The following is a 20,664-nucleotide window of genomic DNA, read 5'->3' on the forward strand; positions in this document are numbered from 1 at the left end:
ACCCAAACGTGTCATGCTGAGCTCCAGTGGAGCCCAGTGCATTTTTACACATTTCCTCTGCTGCAGTTGGAGCCCCACAATGTGATGAGAATCACCACTAATGCATCACAAGGGCTCAAATTTATCCTTTCACAGACTTATTCCTTTTCCCTTGGACTTCACATCAGCCACATTTGATGCTGAAGTGACCTCCAAAAATTTAGCACTTCTAACAAAGGACCAACATTTTCTTTTACTGGAAAAGAGGTAAATGAGGTTTTTCGCTTTGGCCCGGTGGCTGTTTGTGTTGTAGCTGAGTCAAAGAACACCTCAAACTATTATTTTCTCTTTCATAATGACTGGAATCACAAAAAGACAGGAAAATACGCCAGCAGAACCACAACACTTAATCCAAAAAGGCAACAGCAAACACTGGAAAACTTTTACGACGTTATTGCCATCAACACCTCGGTTCAAAAGGGAGGGAAAATCTCCAGGTGCATTTCCAAGCCAGGGAATAAAACAACTCCCACAAGACTGAGCCATGTCCTACCTTTTTTATATTGCCCTCCTGGGAGGTCACCTCGGGATCAGTCAGTATTTGCTAGGGAAAAAACAGAATAGAAACAAAATTCAGTTGTGTTGCAGCTAAGAGTGTTATAAAATAATAGAAATTCATATTGCTGTAATGATGATGAGGGGGAGGATGAATAAATATTTTATTATTGGTAATAATGGCCAAAAATCACAGCTGCAACCAGATGTTTGGGGAGTTTGATGGAGGGTTTTCAGCAGAACTGTAATTTAGATTTTTCATATATATATATATATATATATAAAAATCTAAATTACAGTTCTGCTGAAAACCCCCCATAATTATATTATAATTATAAATTATAATGATATTATATATAAAAAATATTATTGTGATTTATAATTATAATGTTCAATACTGTAATTAAGTATTGAACACTATAATTATATAATTATTAAAATAATATTCTATTAATATCTACTTATATAATTCAGCACATTTTATTACATTTATTTAATTTAATTAACCGTTAATTAATAGTTAATTATAGAATTCATTTGCTAAATTATTATAATTAATAATATATATTTATACTTTAATAATAATAATATATATCTATAAAACTACAAACAAAAACAAGCAAAAAACAAACAAAGCCAAATAAAAATATAAACATTTTTATCTCTTTGTTTTATATATTTTTGTTTTGTTGCATACATCCTTGGCAAAGCAAACTGTCTGCGGCACACTGATTAGTGGAATGGGACCACAATTTTTGTCTATTGACTTAAGGAGCTAGTCCTGCTGAATATAATAAATATAACAGTGCAGTGATAATATTTGCATAGTTATGCATATTAAAAAATATTATATATATATATATATATTTTAAGGTTTTCTGTCACTTCGGTGAATAATTCCCTTAGTTTTGGCAGACAAGGATGGATGTGGACAACAAGGGCGCTGAGGGAACAGGCACCCACAGGATCCAATTCTCAATTCTGTCTCTGGAGCAGATCCCGGGGTGCTCAGGCCCCCACCCCCAGCGCTCCTTAATTCTCCCTCCAGCCGAGGTGTGGTGGAACAAGTCATTAAATCGCTGCTGCGCTGCACCTCAGATTAGCTGCAGGTCAGCAGGCATTCAGCGAGGTCAAGTACCTCAGCCCTGCATCCCCTGCATCCCCCGGCAGGGTACACAGGGACCTGATCCAGCCACAAATTCCAGCGGCTCCCGCAGCTCTGGGGGGAGCTGGGGGCGCTGAGGACAGACAGACACCCAAGGACACCCAAGGATGGGGCTGAGCAGGGTGGTCAGGGCTCCCCCAGGAGATGGGGGAGGTGGTTTGGCTGCCAAAGAGCAGGGAAAACCTCCAAGGAGAGAGATGGACGTGGAAGGAAATGCGGGTTAAAATGGGAAAGGGGAGTTCAGGGGTGCTCAGGGGTGCTCGGGGCTCCCAGAGATGCACAAGGTGATTTGGGAGGTGGTTTGGCTGCCAAAGAGCAGGAAAAACCTCCAGGAAGAGAGATGGATGTGGAAGGAAAATGCAGGGTAAACTGGGGAAGGGGAGTTCAGGGAAGTTCAGAAAAGTTCAGGGAAGTTCAGGGAAGTTCAGTTCAAGGAAGTTCAAGGAGAGAAGTTCAGGGATGTTCAGGAAAGGAGAGAGGAGAGGAGAGGAGAGGAGAGGAGAGGAGAGGAGAGGAGAGGAGAGGAGAGGAGAGGAGAGGAGAGGAGAGGAGAGGAGAGGAGAGGAGAGGAGAGGAGAGGAGAGGAGAGGAGAGGAGAGGAGAGGAGAGGAGAGGAGAGGAGAGGAGAGGAGAGGAGAGGAGAGGAGAGGAGAGGAGAGGAGAGGAGAGGAGAGGAGAGGAGAGGAGAGGAGAGGAGAGGAGAGGAGAGGAGAGGAGAGGAGAGGAGAGGAGAGGAGAGGAGAGGAGAGGAGAGGAGAGGAGAGGAGAGGAGAGGAGAGGAGAGGAGAGGAGAGGAGAGGAGAGGCCCCAGTGCATTTTAGCAGCTGAGATTTTGGCACGGAGCTCCTGTCCTGCTTTGGCCATGCCCAGGTGAGCTTGACTGATTTACAAATTTCCAACCCCTTGCCAAATCTCAGCTGCACTAACAAGGGGCTGTGTTTCCATGGGAAGAACCCCAAACCATTCCCTGCTTTACACCAGCTCTAATGGACGTTGAAACTGCGGTTTCCAAAGTAGCTGAGAGCAAATAGGATCAAGAGGCAAATCCCAGAGCCATAAAATTCTGTGTTCCTAGCCTGGAACACCCTGACATGACTGGAGTTAACATCTATCCTGCCTGTCCTAGATGTCACCAAGTTTCCAGGGAATGCTGATTGCTTCCAGTGTGCTCACCAGGAACTAACAATCCCCCAAAATTTTGGAGAATTAGACCATCAAACTATCAGAGCTGAAACAGAAATGCAAAACGACCCCAAAACGTCCATGGGGATGAAGCTGCCTCCAAATGAAGACACCTCCCTGTAATTATTATTGCAAAAATAATAATCGCAAAAATAATAGTTTTGGATACAATCAGAGAAGTGTGTGCAGTCAGAGCGTGTAATCCCCCTGTCCAGCAGCACCATAAACATGGAGGGGAAAGAAAACTCCAGTGAAGTGCAAATTGGGCTGTGGTGGAGCCCTGTATAAACAGGCTTAAGAGTCAGGAATTCCTGAGTCGGAATGGAGATGCCAACACAAGCTTCCTTTTGTTGGTTTGGACAGAGCTGTGCTCAAGGGGCAAGTTCCTTCTCTCAAACCCTTTTTTTCCCCCTTTTTAAAATTCAAAATAGCAGATCCTGAATTTCAAAGTTCTTAGAGAAGAGGATTTTGGTGAAAATATTTCATCCATGTTCAAAAATGGTGATTTTGCCGAAAATCCTCTGCAGGATCTTGCTGCTCGTTCGGGGTATTTAAAAATGGCTGGGTTTTAGTATTTGGTGAAATCCTTTTTGAGTTCCCATTATTACAGAACTTCTGGGGGAAAAACCCCTCAATATCACAAATAATTTTAATTTTGATGGAACCATCTCCACACTCAAACTATCAGAACATGGACAAATAGTGGGGAACATGCTGGTAGTGCTGCACTGCCTTGATGATCTTAAAGGTCTTTTCCAACTTTAACAATTCTGGGATTGTATGGGTGAAAAGGCATTTTAGCAGTAGTGGGAGAGTAGGGACTGGTTTAGATTAAATATTTCATCCTTTCTTTACGCCGGATTCCACCAGGAATTGGTCGCACCCAGCAATCGGTGGCAATTCCCACCAGGGAATTGATGGCACCCAGTAATTGATGGCCATTCCCATCAGGAATTGGCGGCACCCAGCAATTGGTGACACCCAGCATTTGGTGGCAATTCCCACCAAGAATTGGTGACACCCAGCAATTGTTAGCAATTCCCACGAGGAATTGGTGGCACCCAGCAACTGGTGGCAATTCGCACCAGGAATTGGTGGCACCCAGCATTTGGTGGCAATTCCTACCAGGGAATTGGTGGCACCCAACAATTGGTGGCATTTCCCACCAGGAATTGGTGGCACCAGGATCCTGCCCCAGTTACACCAGTTAGGGAAGTGCCAGAATTTTCACAGAGCCCCCTGAGTGTACACTAAACACGTCAGGGAACACCATGTGATTCTTTTTGAAGAACAGTTTACAAGCTGGCATTCTCCAGCTGCAGTTAACCCTAATTTGATTACATTACTGAGACAGATCACAATGAGCTTATGTAAATAGTAATGTTATCCATTCATTCCCCCAGCTCAGATAAATTGTCATTTAGGGGGGGAAGAAAAACCCCAACCCCAACTTCAATATGCATTCAGCAGGGCATGGTGCATCCACCAAACTCTGAGGGTGACAGACTGGGACTTGCCCCTGCTGCATCTCTGGATTATTCCTCTAAAATCTGGATTTTAAAGGGATATTTCCACCTCTCCGGTCCCACACCTCACCTCCTCCCTACCTTCATATTATATAATATATATTATATATTATATAATATATAATATATAATATATAATATATAATATATAATATATAATATATAATATATAATATATAATATATAATATATAATATATAATATATAATATATAATATATAATATATAATATATAATATATAATATATGATATATGATATATAATATATAATATATAATATATAATATATAATATATAATATATCGTATATGTTACATATTATATACATTACATATTATATATTATATATGATATGAATAATATAATATAATATAATATAATGTAATATAATATAATATAAATATAAATATTATATTATATATTATACTATATATTATATATTATATATGGTATATGGTATATGGTATATGGTATATGGTATATGGTATATGGTATATATATTATATATAATATACATTATCGATATTTAAATATATAAAGGAAGGTCTTCTCCAAGAAAAAAAAAAAATTAAATATGTACATTCAAACACACCAACAACCCACAGAGCCACAGCACTGATGTGCATCACTAGGAAAACCAGATATGGAAAAAAACACACAGAAAACCATTTCAGCACTTAAACATTCAGTCTTTCAGCCCTATTGTTAAAATACAGGGATTTTATATCATTTTCTGTCCACCAATTTACCAAAATCTTCCATTTTTTTCTATAGTAAGCAAATCTTTGAGCCCTATTAACTTGAGGAAATTTTCAATATCCTGCCTTGGGAATTTGAAGTGAATGTGCCTGGAATTGAGAGGGAAGGGAGGAAAGCTCTTCTCTGAGGGGAAGAATTTCCTCTCCTTGCTGCTGAGGGAAGGAGGATGAAGAGCACAGCTCTGACTGGCAAGGAACTGAAAAGAGTGGAAAGAATAAAAAACCATTCAGTGCTCAGGGCAACCCCAGCACAATTGGGAACACTGGGGAGCAGCCAAGCTGTGGTTTGTGGCCCAGGAACAGCCTGCAAAGCCCTGCCATTCCATTTTATAACCATTTATTTGTCAGCTGGAAGCCTGGTGCTGCAGGAAAAATGTGTGAAATTAGGAGGGATCCACAGCCCAAAAATTCTGGAAATCTGATGCAGGGAACACCTCTGCACTTGCTCATGTCCTCTGTGAAACCCCCTCTGTTCTCTGAATCCCAGGAGAACAAAATGCACTTTGCAGAGGTGACTCAGGGCAGGTTGTTCCAAATGAGGTTTAAAAGAAAGGAACATCCTAAATCATCCTTTAGTATGAAATAATTGTTTGTACCCACAGACCAAACTCAAGGAAATATCAGGTGAAGAAAAATGGATGTTCGAGGACAAAGACTTGGAGAAACCTGTGATCTCCATACATGTCACAACTTTTATCACTGACTTGAAAGAACACAAACCTGTGATCTCCATACATATCACAATTTTATCACTGATTTTTCAAGACATAACTCCTCCATGGGATGGAGTTAGCTGCAGCTACCAGGGAACACCTCTGCACTTGCTCATGTCCTCTACGGAACCCTCCCTGTTCTCTGAATCCCAGGAGAACAAAATGCACTTTGCAGAGGTGACTCAGGGCAGTGGGGTTCAAAAGAAAGGAGCATCCTAAATCATCATTTAGCATGAAATAGTTGTTTGTACCCACAGACCAAACCTCAGGAAAATGTCAGGCGAATAAAAATGGATGTTCAAGAACAAAGACTTGGAGAAACCTGTGATCTCCATACATATCACAATTTTATCACTGATTTTTCAGTCCATAGCTCCTCTGTGCCATGGGGATGGAATTAACTGCAGCTACCAGGAAGTCAAACAGGATCTAACGGAGAGAATTTGCAGTGACTTCAAGGAGCTGAGGACTCGAGACTTCCAGCCAAGACAAATACGAGAGGGGACTGATTAGGAAATGTCACCCTTCCTCCTGCCAAGCACTCAGGGCTGGTGATAGGAGAGTATTAAATATAATCTCGCAGTCTTTAGGGGCTCTTTGATTTTATATTGCATTCTTATCAGCTTCTAAAAGTCCAGTGTTAATGAGCATGAGAAACTCACTTGGTAGTTTGGCAGTTTTGCTGAAATCAAGCGGAGTTCATTCAGTCCTGGCCTGTGGATCCAGCTGGAGATGCCTTTCCCTTTCCTAAGGAACCTCTGGCTGCTCTTTTTCTCCATCCCAGCAGTCCAACATCACCTTTACAACCAGTTCTTCGTGACCACCATTAAGGAAAAATGGGTTTTACCAATAATCAGAATTATCCCATCCTTGGAAGTATTGAGGGATGAAGCTCTGAGCAATCTGAGCTAATGGGAGCTGTCCCTGCCTAAAAGGGGTGGGAAAAGAGGAGATTTAAAGTTCCTCACAACCCAGATAATCCTGGGACTCTATGGATGAGGTTTTAAAGGACCCAGAAGCAGAGATGAAACATTTGCACTGTAAACACTCCCCCAGTGCACCCCTGACAGCAGTGCAAGTCCCAATTAACAACACAAACCTCCAAGTCTGGTATTTGGCTCACCTTCTGTCAGAAAAAAATATGTGTAACAGTACATATGAGGGAAAAAAAAAAGTTTAAATTAATTATGATTTCCTATTTAAAACCCCCTTGCAGATATTACCTCTATGTCCCTTTCTCCCATAGAGAAATTCCATATATATATATATATATATATATTTCATATAAATCTAAATCTAAATCTAAATCTAAATCTAAATCTAAATATAAATATAAATATAAATATAAATATAAATATATATATTCTAAAACTGAATTCTGGAAAGATTAAAGAGCCACTACTCACACTGAGCAGTGTGTGCAGTCTGAGGATTAAAACACAAGTTGCAAGAATTAAATTGTACTGATTACTCAGTTTGTTCATCTTCAACCTGAAACCTGCCTGGCACAGACTGTTGTGCTAAATAAATTCAATAAAACACGAGATTTTTGGACACAAGGTGCTTTTGCAGTGCAAAGCAGCCACATCTCCATGGTAAGCACAGAGAGAACAGCAGTGGAGTGGAAGTTTAAGGTCATCAGCTCTAAATTCTGTCTGCCACAGACCCACATTGCACAATCACTTAATGTAGCCAGAGCTATTTATTACCCCAGCAAAAAATCATCTAGAGGAGTGAAGTGCAATGTTTTGGTTAACAGATAAAGCCAGGCTGTTTGTGGGGATGTAAATGGATTGGATGGTTAAATTCATCCATGAGCCATCCATCTTTTGTCCTCGACCCTTTTTAGTTATAAAAATGACCTTGGTATTGACAGAAGAATATAAACGAACTTCCCCTGCAGTTCATCTATTGATCCCCTCCTTGCTCAGCTGATCACTAATAATCATAAGTGAATAAAGAGGGGCTGTGCATCATCCCCCTGTCGGAACTCAGGGCATCCCTCTGGCTGTCCTGGATTGCCCAAACCCTGCCAGGGGGCGCGGACACCCTGGCACAGAGCCCAAGACTCTGTGACTTTGATTATGAAATAATTACCAACCTTATATGAGGATCGGCAAGCCACGAAACTCTAAGTAGAATAATAGTTAGTTTGTGTTCCTTTTCCATGTTAAGCACAAGGAACAGCTTTGATGTTGTGTGTGCCACTCTCTGTCCCATGTCCTGAAGCTGCTCCGAGATGGAGAAAGGATTTACTCTGAGGTGGAAAGTGAATTTAGAGAGGAACTCCCTGTAGCACCACTCTGTGCAGGCAAAGAGAACAAGAGAGGACAGAACAGCATTTTGCCTCCCTTTATTCAGAAGTGATATTGAGTAAATGATTGTCTATAAGAAGAAAAGTTAATGGAGAATTATTCTATAATAATTCCCTATTCATTATTTATTATTAATAATAATAAAAATATATAAATAATAAATATATAAATAATATATAAATATAAAATAAATATATAAATATATTATATTTATGTAAATATAATATAAATATATTTGCACGATATTTATACAATATAAATATGTTTATATACAATAGGAATATATTATATATTTATATCATATGTATAAATATAATATATTATTATATAAACATAGTAATAACTATATAAATAATATATAAATATATACTATATATTTGATATATGATATATGATATAAGATATATGGTATATAATATATATACAATATATTATACACAATATATGATAGATGACATATAATATATAATATATGATATATGATATATAATATATAATATATAATATATAATATATAATATATAATATATAATATATAATATATAATATATAATATATAATATATAATATATATAATATATAATATATAATATATAATATATAATATATAATATATAATATATATAATGTATTATATATTATATATTATATATTATATATTATATATTATATATAACATATTATATATAACATATTATATATAAAATAATATGTAATATTTATCAAAATATAATAATAATAATAATAATAATAATAATAATAATAATAATAATAATAATAATAATAATAATAGTATTTAAAAGCTTCAGACACCAGCACAATCAGCCTTTTATTGGGAAGGCACACTGAGCTGTTTTATCTCAATTGATAGGGCTGCCAGGTGAGCTCCCTTTTAAGAGCTGTAGAAACAATCTCAGACAGGACTGGATAATATTATGCTTGGAATGATAATATTGTGCTTGGAAAAGGTCAATATTTTATTTAATCAGGCAGACAGAGAGTGGGTGGCAATTTCAAGGCATTTTCTTGAGACTGGAATTCAGGGAGTCCCAATGGAAATGAAATTTTGCTTTTTTCTCTTTGGGTTTTAGGTGACTGGAACCCCGTGATGAGAAGTGAAGGATGTGCTGAGAGCTCCTGAGATGGGGGAATGTGGAGATTTTAGCTCATTATGATCCCTTACACTGCAGATGCCACGGGCACTTCTCCATTCCTGATGGATGAGGTGGGAGACATCCACCTCAGAAACTCAAACCTGCTGTTTTCCTCTTCCAAAACAGCACCAGGGAGACACCAAACATTGATTAATCCACCTCAACAGCTCCTCTGTGTCACCCACTGTCCTGGAGATACATCAATCTGGTCCTGGAATCTCTGCACAAGGTTTTCCTGAACTGTGCCAAAATGGCCAAGAGATTCTTTTCAAAAAATCCATTATTATCCTTAGTAAATCAGTAAAATTCCATTAGTATCCTTAGCAAATATCTCCATTTATTTGCTGTTGGAGTTAAACTGGGTTCTACATTTGGAGCTTCTTCAGACCAGCACCGAAGAAAAAGGAAAAAAACACTTTTTAAATTTTTATTAAAGGTTTTAAAGAGCACACACAGCCTGTATTGTTACCCAACACTCCAAGCAAGTTCTGAGGGAAATCTTGGGAGATCCAGCCCCGAGCATTGATTACAAGGAGTTTTTAATCTCGTGCCAAGAGGAACATTGAGGTTATAAGATGGCTCCACAACCATCTTGCCAAATAGCACAAATGTTTACATCTTCCAAACTACCACCAATAGATCATAGACAAAGAAATGTCCATAATGTACCCAGCTGCTGGAAACAAAATGTATTTAAGCCACTGAAGAGGGTTTAATGAAGTAAAGCATTTTTGTAACTGCCAGCTCAAAGTAAATAATCACTGATGTGAGCAGAGTTAAGAGATCCTGACTGGCCAAATAATCTCAATGTGCCATCGAGGAAGCTGCTGCTTTGTGGGAATAACATAACAGCACTTGAACATTCTCATAAACTTGGGGCTTGTCTTCCTCAACACCCTGCACCTCCTGGGACTGGGGGAGTGCAAAGGGAACTTTCCAGCACGTGCAGAACCAAAGTACAAAAGGTTTAATTCATGCTGAAAAGTCTGAGCTGTTTTAAAGCTCAAAACAAGCAAAAAGAAAAGGAGAAATGCCTGCTTTGAGTGATGCATAAATGTAGGAAATAGAAAATTCTCAAAGTTTAACAAGCTCACATAGCATATATCTGTATGCAAGCTTTGAGAGAAAAAAAATTTACTTAGAAATGCTACAGAATAAGACAGACATTATTGAGAGAAATAGAACTAAAGTTTCAAAAATAGCCTTACAAATAAGACCAGACACTTTAAAGAACTATGAAAGATCCATTGCAGTATCAAAGTACAAAAGGTTTAATTCACTCTGAAAAGTCTGAGCTGTTTTAAAGCTCAAAACAAGCAAAAAGAAAAGGTGAAATGCCTGCTTTGAGTGATGCACAATGACCTGAGCAGGCGAGCACAAACCATAAGAACAGCCAAAGGAGGAACAACCCAGCCTCACTTTTGGTTTTCACTTGTGCACATGTGAAAAAACAAAACAAAGCTGATATTCTGTATATTCTGTAGAGGGAGACCTGGCCCTGCACATTTTCTGTCCTAAATCACTCAAAAAAAACACACCAAGCAGCATTTGCAACATCATCTCACGAGCCATAACAGCAGAATTCAGGTCCCAGGGATGAGAGTTACTTGCACTTATTTCTCACAGGTTTCCTGCAGTCTGCTTGAATATGAATCTGAATGCTTTGCTTTTTTTCCTGCAGAATATAAAACCCCTTTTCCTTGCACCACATAATTGTGTTCCATGGCAGAAGTGGCATCCATCACTGCCCCGCTGTCCCCTGCCTAAAAGATAAAACATCCAGAGGGTAATAAATGTCAAACTATGATTATTGATGCTTTCAATTAAATTGATTATCTATTTGAGGTGCAGAGCAGGGTGATTTATTGCTGTCTCTTTAGGTTGCACTTGGCACAACAGCAAGGTGGGTGAGCCTTTGGATTGTTCCCATGGATTTTCTATTAAATCTGATTTTCCAGAGGTGGCTCATGATCACTCCAGTGCTGGGTGAACTGAAAAATCCAGGTGGGAATATCCTGGGTTTTGATATCTACTGGAGTTTGGGAAGCAAGAGGGGAAAATAGGAAATTAAAACTTTGAAGTGTGGAAAGAGAGGAGATGCCCTTCATTTAAATCCCTCATTCGCCAACTTGCATTTGCAGACTGAGTCAAACAAAACCTGTGCATAACCTGGAGCTGTGCTGAGTTTGGAGCTTGGGAAACAAGAGGGGAAATTAGGAAATGAAAACTTTGAATTGTGAAAGGAGAGGAGATTCCCTTGATTTACATCCCTCATTCCCAAACTTGGATTTGCAGACTGCATCAGACCAAACCTGTGCATAATCTGGAGCTGAGCTGAGCTTGGAGCTTGGGAAACGAGAAGCGAAAATACGAAATGAAAATTTTCAAGTGTGGAAGGAGAGGAAATGCCCTTGATTTACACCCCTCATTCCCAAACTTGCATTTACAGACTGAATCAGACCAAACCTGTGCATAATCTGGAACTGTGCTGAGCTTGGGAAGCAAGAGGGGAAAATAAGAAATGAAAATTTTCAATGTGGAAGCACCAGAGATGCCCTTGATTTACATCCCTCATTCCCAAACTTCCATTTACAGACTGAATAAGACTTGTGCATAATCTGGAGCTGTGTGAGCTCTCCCCAGCCCAGCAGAGATGAGATGAGATGAGATGACCTTCGGCTCGTCACTGCATTGTGTTTTTATTCGTTTCAGATAACAGGAGCTATAAAATTCAAAGCCATTTGCTCCCCAATGATAATCAGCAGCTGCTTCACAAACAAGGCTCTTTTTGTGGAGCCACGGGGTGACCTTTATCTGATCATTCCCTTAGAGAAATGCCTTTTGTGGCTGGGCAAGCCAGGAGCACCTTCCACTGGTTCTCCAGAGCACAGCACACTTTGGCTCAGCCTGCTCCAAAAAGCAAATTTGGCTCAGACCCAGCACAGCCTCAGCCAGCAATGCTTGTTTTGGGAAGGGCCAGAAATTAGCAGGAGAAAATGATAATTCTCTTGGTGTGCTGCTCTGCCAGCAGGTAGATTTAGAGAATTTCAGTAAAAAACTCATGAAAGGAAAAGGAAAAGGAAAAGGAAAAGGAAAAGGAAAAGGAAAAGGAAAAGGAAAAGGAAAAGGAAAAGGAAAAGGAAAAGGAAAAGGAAAAGGAAAAGGAAAAGGAAAAGGAAAAGGAAAAGGAAAAGGAAAAGGAAAAGGAAAAGGAAAAGGAAAAGGAAAGGAAGGGAAGGGAAGGGAAGGGAAGGGAAGGGAAGGGAAGGGAAGGGAAGGGAAGGGAAGGGAAGGGAAGGGAAGGGAAGGGAAGGGAAGGGAAGGGAAGGGAAGGGAAGGGAAGGGAAGGGAAGGGAAAGGAAAGGAAAGGAAGGGAAAATGAAAAGAATCAGTGGGGAAATGAAAATCAGCACTAACTTTGAATTTGAGACACTCCAATTTTCCCCATTATTGCCCACATCTGGCATTTCTAAGTCCTGGGGAAGCTCTGTGGCAGAAAACCTTGTGGTTGAACTTCCCTGGCAATGCCTGACCAAGTTTCCCACCATTTTTTATCAGGAGCACCAGGACAAAAACCCAGCTGAGACATAAAACAGGAAGATGATTCGACCTGGGACACCTTGGGAAATAAGTGAATGCAAGAGATAAACAGTGAGTGTGGAAAAAGAGAATTTCCATCCCAATTTTACAGACCAGACAGAGATGAGAAATTAAGAGAGGTGCCCAAATCACTCTGGCATTTAGAAATTGACTTTCAAGCTCCTTAGACCTGATCTTAACCACAAGGCTGTCAGTCCTGCTCAGATGCAAACACCTTTGACCCCACTAAGCTCAGAATTACTCTCACATCCACTCAGACTTTGAAGCCTGGCTTATCTCACAGTAGTGTAACTGTCCCCTCCACCAGAACATGGAAACAAACAATCAAAGGAGGACGTTGTGTTTGCAGGTGCCTCGACATTGGAAGGACAGAATGAACCTGACTAAGTGTTCTTAGAAGGCTAATTTATTATTTTATTATATTATAGTTATATATAATTATTATATCTAATTATACTACATATTATATTATATTATATTATATTATATTATATTATATCATATTTACTTATATATAATCATATATTATTATTTATTATTATATATTATGCTATATAATATTAATATATATAATATAATAAAAATCACAAAAAAATCCAATAAAATAAAATATAATATAAAATTAAATAAATTTTAAAATAAATAAATAAAATAAAAATTAAAATAAAAAATAAATAAAATAAAAAAACTCCCCAAAATTTAAAATAAATAAATAAAATAAAAAAAAAAATAAAATTAAATAAATTTTAAAATAAAATAAAATAAATAAAATAAAATAAAATAAAATAAAATAAAATAAATAAAATAAAATAAAATAAAATAAAATAAAATAAAATAAAATAAAATAAAATAAAATAAAATAAAATACAAGGCAGGAAACCCCATAGGATGACAGGCACTGACTTCCTTCCCTAACCCACATCCCAAATGCAGGAAACAAATTCCCGGTGACCCTCTGTGGTGAGCAGCTGCCAGAATGTGCCTGTTTTGGAGGGAGCAGCAGCTCCAGGTGGAGGAGTTTGCTTATGCAAAGTGCCTGGGCAGCTTCCAGCCCTCAGGTGCCCAGGAGGAGCTCAGGGATGCAGGAGGAACTCGATGTTCAGGCTCCTGCCATGAGCTGTGACCGTGTCTGCATCCCCACATCACCCTCAGCCTCACCATAAAACAAAAAATGACCAAGTGCCTCAAGGCAGCTTGGGTTTGATTTCAGTGGCTGAGAAAGAAGCCACTGAAATCAAACCCAAATTCCTTCATCCTGAACAAATCCTGAGCCACGAGTCACCCTCCCTTCAGCACAAACTCTCTCCACCAAAGGCCTGAGCTCAGCCTGCTTGCTCCTTGTTCCTTGGACAGCAGCACAATGACCAAAAATAAAATAAAAATAAAAGGGGGGAAATATTTTTTGCTGCTTCCCATCCAATTTTCTGCATAAAACTCCTTTTCAAATTGCACAGGGCGAAGTTCTGCCCCGGAACAGGCAAAGAAAAGGGAAATTGAGCTGGAGGCAGCTGTGGTCACTTACTCATCCAAGCATGATCATCCCACCCAGCCCCAACAAAAACTTCCTAAATCACCCCCAGAGTTTGAATCACTCTCTCCCTTCCTTTGCTTCCTGTACTGGAGACCCAAACTTGCCTCCTCGCAGGAAACTCACTCCTGGAACCGCTGGCAGCCTGGAGCTCCCTGCCCTGGCAGCAGCACCATGACGGGCCCATCTCAAAAAGGAAACGCACATTTGGCTGTCCAGCCTGTAACATTCAAACCTGCAACCCAAAATAAACTGGTTTTCTCTCTCTTTTCCTTCACACCCACCGAGCAGCACAGTTTCCACACCATGAATCCCTGCCTGATGAGGTTTTCACACGAATGAAGAAGCCAGGAGCTGATTCCTCACGGCACCATCTCCACTCTTTGACAAAAACAAACCATGCCACTCATACCTCAGAGTTATCTGACACAAGACAAGCTCCCTTTTCCCCCTTTTTTAACAGGGCCAGGTTGGAAATGTCACCGTGTTATCAGCTATCAGCAGCGGCCGTGCCACGCAGGAGCCCAGCAGGGATCTGCTCTGGTTAATGCTCAGGAAACACAGGGCAGGTTTTAAGAAGGATGCAGAGGATGTAATGGAGCCCCTAATGTGTTTGGGTTTCTCCAGTGGAATCCAGTTTTATCAGGAAACAAAGGTCCTGGTGGGATTATCAGCAGAAAGAAAGCCAGGAGCTGTCTGGGTTGGGAGGGGGGTTGTGCCAAGGTGCTTCCTCCCAGGAAACCTCCTCCAACAAATCGTGTGGGGTTCTGTGGGATTTGCAGCACAAGGAAGAGTTTCCCTGATGCTGATTCCCTGGGGAAAGGAAGGAGAAGTCCCAAGAATGTTGAAATGCAAGGAGAAGCAGCAAAAATTAAATGTTATTGGCAAGTGGCTCGTTAAGAAACCAACAGAGCTCATCCCTGTTCTCCATCCTGTTGGAACCCAGGAAATTCCTCTGGCTGCTCTGGAGGATTTGGGACCCTGCCCAGGGGGCTCAGAGACCCTGGCACAGAGCCCCAGACCCCTGTGACTGTGATTTAGCCCTTGGAAAAAACAATCACCAACCTTTAAATGCAGAATTACAAGTCAAGAAAGCTTAAGTAGAATGACAGTGAATTTATCACGGGGTGAAAAATAGATTTTTGGGGTTTTTTAGCATTGGGGTTCAGGGGGCAAGATGGAGGAATCTGGGTGTGTCCAGCCTTTCTCCTTCCTCTTCTTCTTGGCCTCCATCTTCTGCTGTGATGGTGGCACTTTTGGATTGGTTTAGAGTAGAAGCTCACTGTCTGACATAGGTGATGGGTATTGGGAAGTTATTGTAAATATTGTACAGGTAGTTTTTAGTATAAAAAGATAACACCAGTGTGCCACTGTCTGACCTGCTGAGTGGACCTGGGCAGGACAGGAGAAAGAATTTTATAAATAAGAGACAATAAACAACCTTGAGACTGAGAAACGAAGAGCTCTGACTCCTTCTTCGACTGCCAGGCTGGGAAAAGAGAATTTCTAACACATCTTGGGGTAACTGTGAGCAGCAGAAGCCCCAAGAGTATCTGAGTGCTGCCCATCCCAAGGGATCAAACAGCACCCAAAGCTTTTCCTTCCCACCTCCAATATCCCTGCTCCATCCCCTCATCACTCCCCTCAACACACACAGGGAGCAGGAGGAGCTCAAAGGGACAGAAACTTTGTCACAGGATGATAAGAAAGTTGGAATTGAGAGAGCAGGAATTATTTGTGAGCTTGATTCTTATCTCATTGGTTTGGGGTTTTTTTAATATCTGATTAAAAGAACAAATATAATAGTTAATAACTTTAGAATATTAACAATTATAATAGTTAATATTATAAAGTTATAATATTATAATATATATAATTTACAATTATAATAGTTAATATACATAGTTATATATATACATAACTATATGTATAATATATATAGTATATATATTATATAGTTATATATATAACTATATATAATTAACGATTATGATAGTTAATATTATAAAGTTATAATATTATTATATACATAATATATATTATATATTATATATTATATATTATATATTATATATTATATACTATATATTATATACTATATATTATATATTATATATTATATATTATATATTATATATTATATATTACATATTACATGTTATATATTATATATGTTGTATGTTATATGTTATATATTATATATTATATAATATATAATATATAATATATTATATATATATATATAATATATATAATATAGTGGTTCCCCAGATGGTCACAGAGGGATTTGGGGTCTCAGTGGTTCCCCAGATGACCCCAGAGGTATCAGGGCTGTTCCACCTCCCGTGCCCCTCTCAGGGCTCCGTGTTCTCCAGGGCAATCCAAGGATGATCCCAGCTCCCCCCCGATCTCTGCCTTCCTCCCCTTCCTCTTCCGCGCCCCCTCCCAGCCCTGCCACCCCCTCAGCTCCTCCACCAGCACCAAGCAAAACCTAAAAAAGGGAAAGAATGAGCGAGTGAGGAGCGCAGGGCTGGCACTGCAGACAATGTCTGTCTTGTGTGAGTAATTTAGCACTATGGCCAGTCAATCTGCTTTCTGGGCCCGATGCCCTGACCCTCTTTAGAGCTGCTCTCTCTCTCCAGCACAGTGTGAAACGTTTCCTTTCACAGCACTGACACTTTGCAGATTGAGACGTCAGGCCTGTCCAACTGCAGCAAATTAGCAATTTTTCTTTTACTAATTGGAAATAAAAATGTTTGCTAAGGGAATAATTTGGAGGAATGCAGTGTTAGGTTTCCGGCTTTTTTATAAGGATGCTTTAAACTTTATCCATGTGCACTTTTCCTTCTGTTTTGATGCCTTGCACTGTAAATTTTAATAGCTTTACTTGACTGTTAACTTTACAGTCTCAGCCTTCCAAAGGATTAAATAAAGTTTTTAATTTATCTTCCTCTCTGAGGCAGCAGGGTCTTCTTAAAGCAGCGCCCAGCAGCGCTCACCCGCTTCAAAATGAGCACAACTTCAAAGGGTTAAACCCTGCACGGGGATGTGGCATCTGGATGAACCTCGGGCAGGAGATTTGTTTGCTGAGCCTTCAGCTCACAGCTCCCAAAGTTCCCTCAGAAATGGTGCAGAGAGATGGGCAGCAGATCCAGGGAGGCTTTCCAGCTTTAAATCTGCCAGGAACGGGCAATTCTGGAATTGCGGATTTGTTTTAGGGATGTGCTGGGCTCAGGGCAGGGAATGTCTGACCTTCTGTCCCTTCAGATTTGCACTGATTCAGCTTTGCCCACTCCATCAGGAAATATCAATATTTTGGGCAGGGTTTGTGGTGATTTTTTAACAGGGTTTGGTGGTGACAGTGTGGTGATTTTTTTAAACTTTCACATACAAAAAAAAAAAAAGAAAAAAATGGACTGGGAGCAGCTTGATCTATTGGATATATTGGATCCTAAATCCCCTACATGCAAATAACAGCCAGGAAAAATTATTCATGTGCAAAAATCCGAAAAATCCTTCAAGAGAGAAGTATCAGGAAAGAGCCTCCTGGAATCCAGAAAACCCAGATAAGAAACTAGAAGTGAAAACAAGCTCCCTTTTTGCTGAAATCCAGTATTTTAGCCGAATGCCCCTGCAATTCCTGAGGCATGTAATGCCTTCCTGCACGGCACTCCAGTGGTATAGAAAACTAAAAAATGGACTGGGAGCAGCTTGGATCCTAAATCCTCACATGCAAATAACAGCCAGGAAAGATTCTCCATTTTGGTGCAAAAACCCCAAAAATCCTTCAAGGATCAGGAAAGAGCCTACTGGAATCCAGAAAACCCAGATAAGAAACTAGAAGTGAAAACAAGCTCCCTTTTTGCTGAAATTCAATATTTTAGCCGAATGCCCCTGCAATTCCTGAGGCATGTAATGCCTTCCTGCACGGCACTCCAGTGGTACATTAGCTCCTGTAACAATGCCAGCACATAAAGAGTTACTGTTCTTTTCCCCCCCTGCACCCCCCACCCCCCCATAAAGCATTTGACAGCCATGCCTAATAATTCTTTCTGGTGTGGTTTTTTTTTTTTTTTTTTTTTCTTTTTTCTTGATGTCTTTATGTGAATATGAAGCCGGAGTGAAAGGCTTTGGGTGACCCCTGTGAGAGAGAGAGAAAGTATGAACCACAGAGCAAAAGAGTGAGATATAGACTCCCTGCCGAGCCCTCAGCATCTTCCCTGGCAGCTCACAACTTGGCTTCAGAGGGCCTTTGTGAGGAAAAAAGGACTCTTCTTCACTCAGGCTGTGACAATAGGTGTTTTGTCAGCCAGGGACAGGATAAAAAGCAGGGGGTGGGAGGCGAGATCATCATCGGCCAGGGGCTCGCCTTTGGGGCCTTGCAGATGTTGGAAGGAGGATGATTTATTGCTCCAGTGTCCTCAGTGGCATTTGGCCACCTTCCCAGAGCCCGGCCTTGGTGGCTGGGGAGGGTGGGAGGCGGGAGAGAGGGCACAAGGAGGCATCTCCAAACCTTCTATGGGCAAAGCGTGCTGGGGGCACGGCCGGGCTGGGACAGGGCAGCCATTCCCAGAGTTATATATTTATATATATATATATATATATATATATATATATGTTAAAATAGATCTATTTTAAATTCCACCAGTCTAGAAAGCCCAGCAAAGAGCAGTGCAGGGGTTACCTGGGCACAGAAAATCAAATCCCAGGATGGCTTTGTGCTGGGAAGAACCCAACCCAATTGACCGTGCACAAAGTGTGCTGGGGGATGCAGGAGGGGGCACAGCCAGGGCTGGGACAGCTGGAGGGACAGAGCAGCCATTCCCAAAGCTATTTATTTTAAAATTATTATATATATTTATAAATTAAAATAGACCTATTTTAAATTGCCCCACTCTAGAAAGCCCAGCAAAGAGCGGCACCTAGGCATGGGCAATCAAATTCCAGGATGGCTTTGTGCTGGGAAGAACCCAACCCAAATTCACACCCAGGGGTTACCTGGGCACAGAAAATCAAATTCTAGGCTGATTTTGTGCTGGGAAGAACCCAACCCAATTGACCATGGGTAAAGTGTGCTGGGAGCTGCAGGAGGGGGCACAGCCAGGGCTGGGACGGCCATGTAGGGACAGAGCAGCCATTCCCAAAGCTAGATATTTAAAATTATTATATATAGATATGAAAATAGATCTGTTTTTAATTCCTCCACTCTAGAAAGCCCAGCAAAGAGCAGTACCCAGGCATGGACAATCAAATTCCAGGATGGCTTTGTGCTGGGAAGAACCCAACCCAAATTCACACCCAGGGGTTACCTGGGCACAGAAAATCAAATCCCAGGATGATTTTGTGCTCAGAAGAACCCAACCCAAATTCACCATGGATAAAGCGTGCTGGGAGTTGCAGGAGGAGGCGCAACCAGGGCTTGGAAAGCATGAAGGGAATGAGTGATAGAGAAGCCATTCCCAAAGCTATGTATTTCTAAATTATTATATATATTTATATATTAAAATAGATCTATTTTAAATTGCCCCACTCTAGAAACCCCAGTAAAGAGCAGCACCTGGGTATGGACAATCACATCCCAGGATGGTTTTGTACTGGGAAGAACCCAACCCAAGTTCACCATCATCATCCCAAACCTCAAACTGAGAAGTTTGGGTGTGGTTTTGGGGTGTGGGCATGCAGGAATGACCTTTCCACAGCTCCCAAGAGGTGTCACTGCATTTCTGCATGGCCATGCCTTCGTTCATTCACTAAGGAAGGAGTGAGCAGAGCCAAGGGGCAAAAATTCCCCTGTCTGGCTGATCCCAAAGCCAATCTGGTTTGTGTGTGAATGGGAGGGAAGGAGGGATCTGGTGCCTCCTGCTCGCTCAGAAAAGCTTGGAAGCAGCAAGGAGGATTTATGCAAATCAGCTGAGAAAGGCAGCCACTATTTTGGATGTCTCTCCATACCTCAAAAAGAAAAAAAAAAAAATTAAAAAAAAAATCCCAGACCTGTTTGAAGTCTGCCCACTGCTCCATATATCCAGTATATTGAAATGTATCCCAGATCACTGAGCCAGGAAATCCTGGATAATTTCCAAGAAGAAGGAATCACAGCCTAGCAAGAAATACACACCAAGACAGTGTATTGCCAGCAGTTTGATTTAGGACTTTTGCTCCAGCTCCTTCCTTCTTTTAATACACAGTTT

The 20,664-nt window shown here is 40.3% G+C and overlaps 1 protein-coding gene across 1 annotated transcript in view; it reads right to left on the reverse strand.

Moving 5' to 3' along the window:
- The window catches only part of PRDM16 (PR/SET domain 16), a 298,557-nt gene that overhangs the window by 144,250 nt on the left and 133,643 nt on the right, over window positions 1-20,664 (reverse strand). The window contains exon 3 of the mRNA XM_058818722.1: window positions 533-583. Within this exon, the coding sequence (XP_058674705.1) occupies window positions 533-583 (51 nt within the window). The remainder of the gene's footprint in view (window positions 1-532; window positions 584-20,664) is intronic.

Source organism: Ammospiza caudacuta, chromosome 22 (assembly GCF_027887145.1).
Source record: "Ammospiza caudacuta isolate bAmmCau1 chromosome 22, bAmmCau1.pri, whole genome shotgun sequence".
Lineage (NCBI taxonomy): Eukaryota > Metazoa > Chordata > Aves > Passeriformes > Passerellidae > Ammospiza > Ammospiza caudacuta.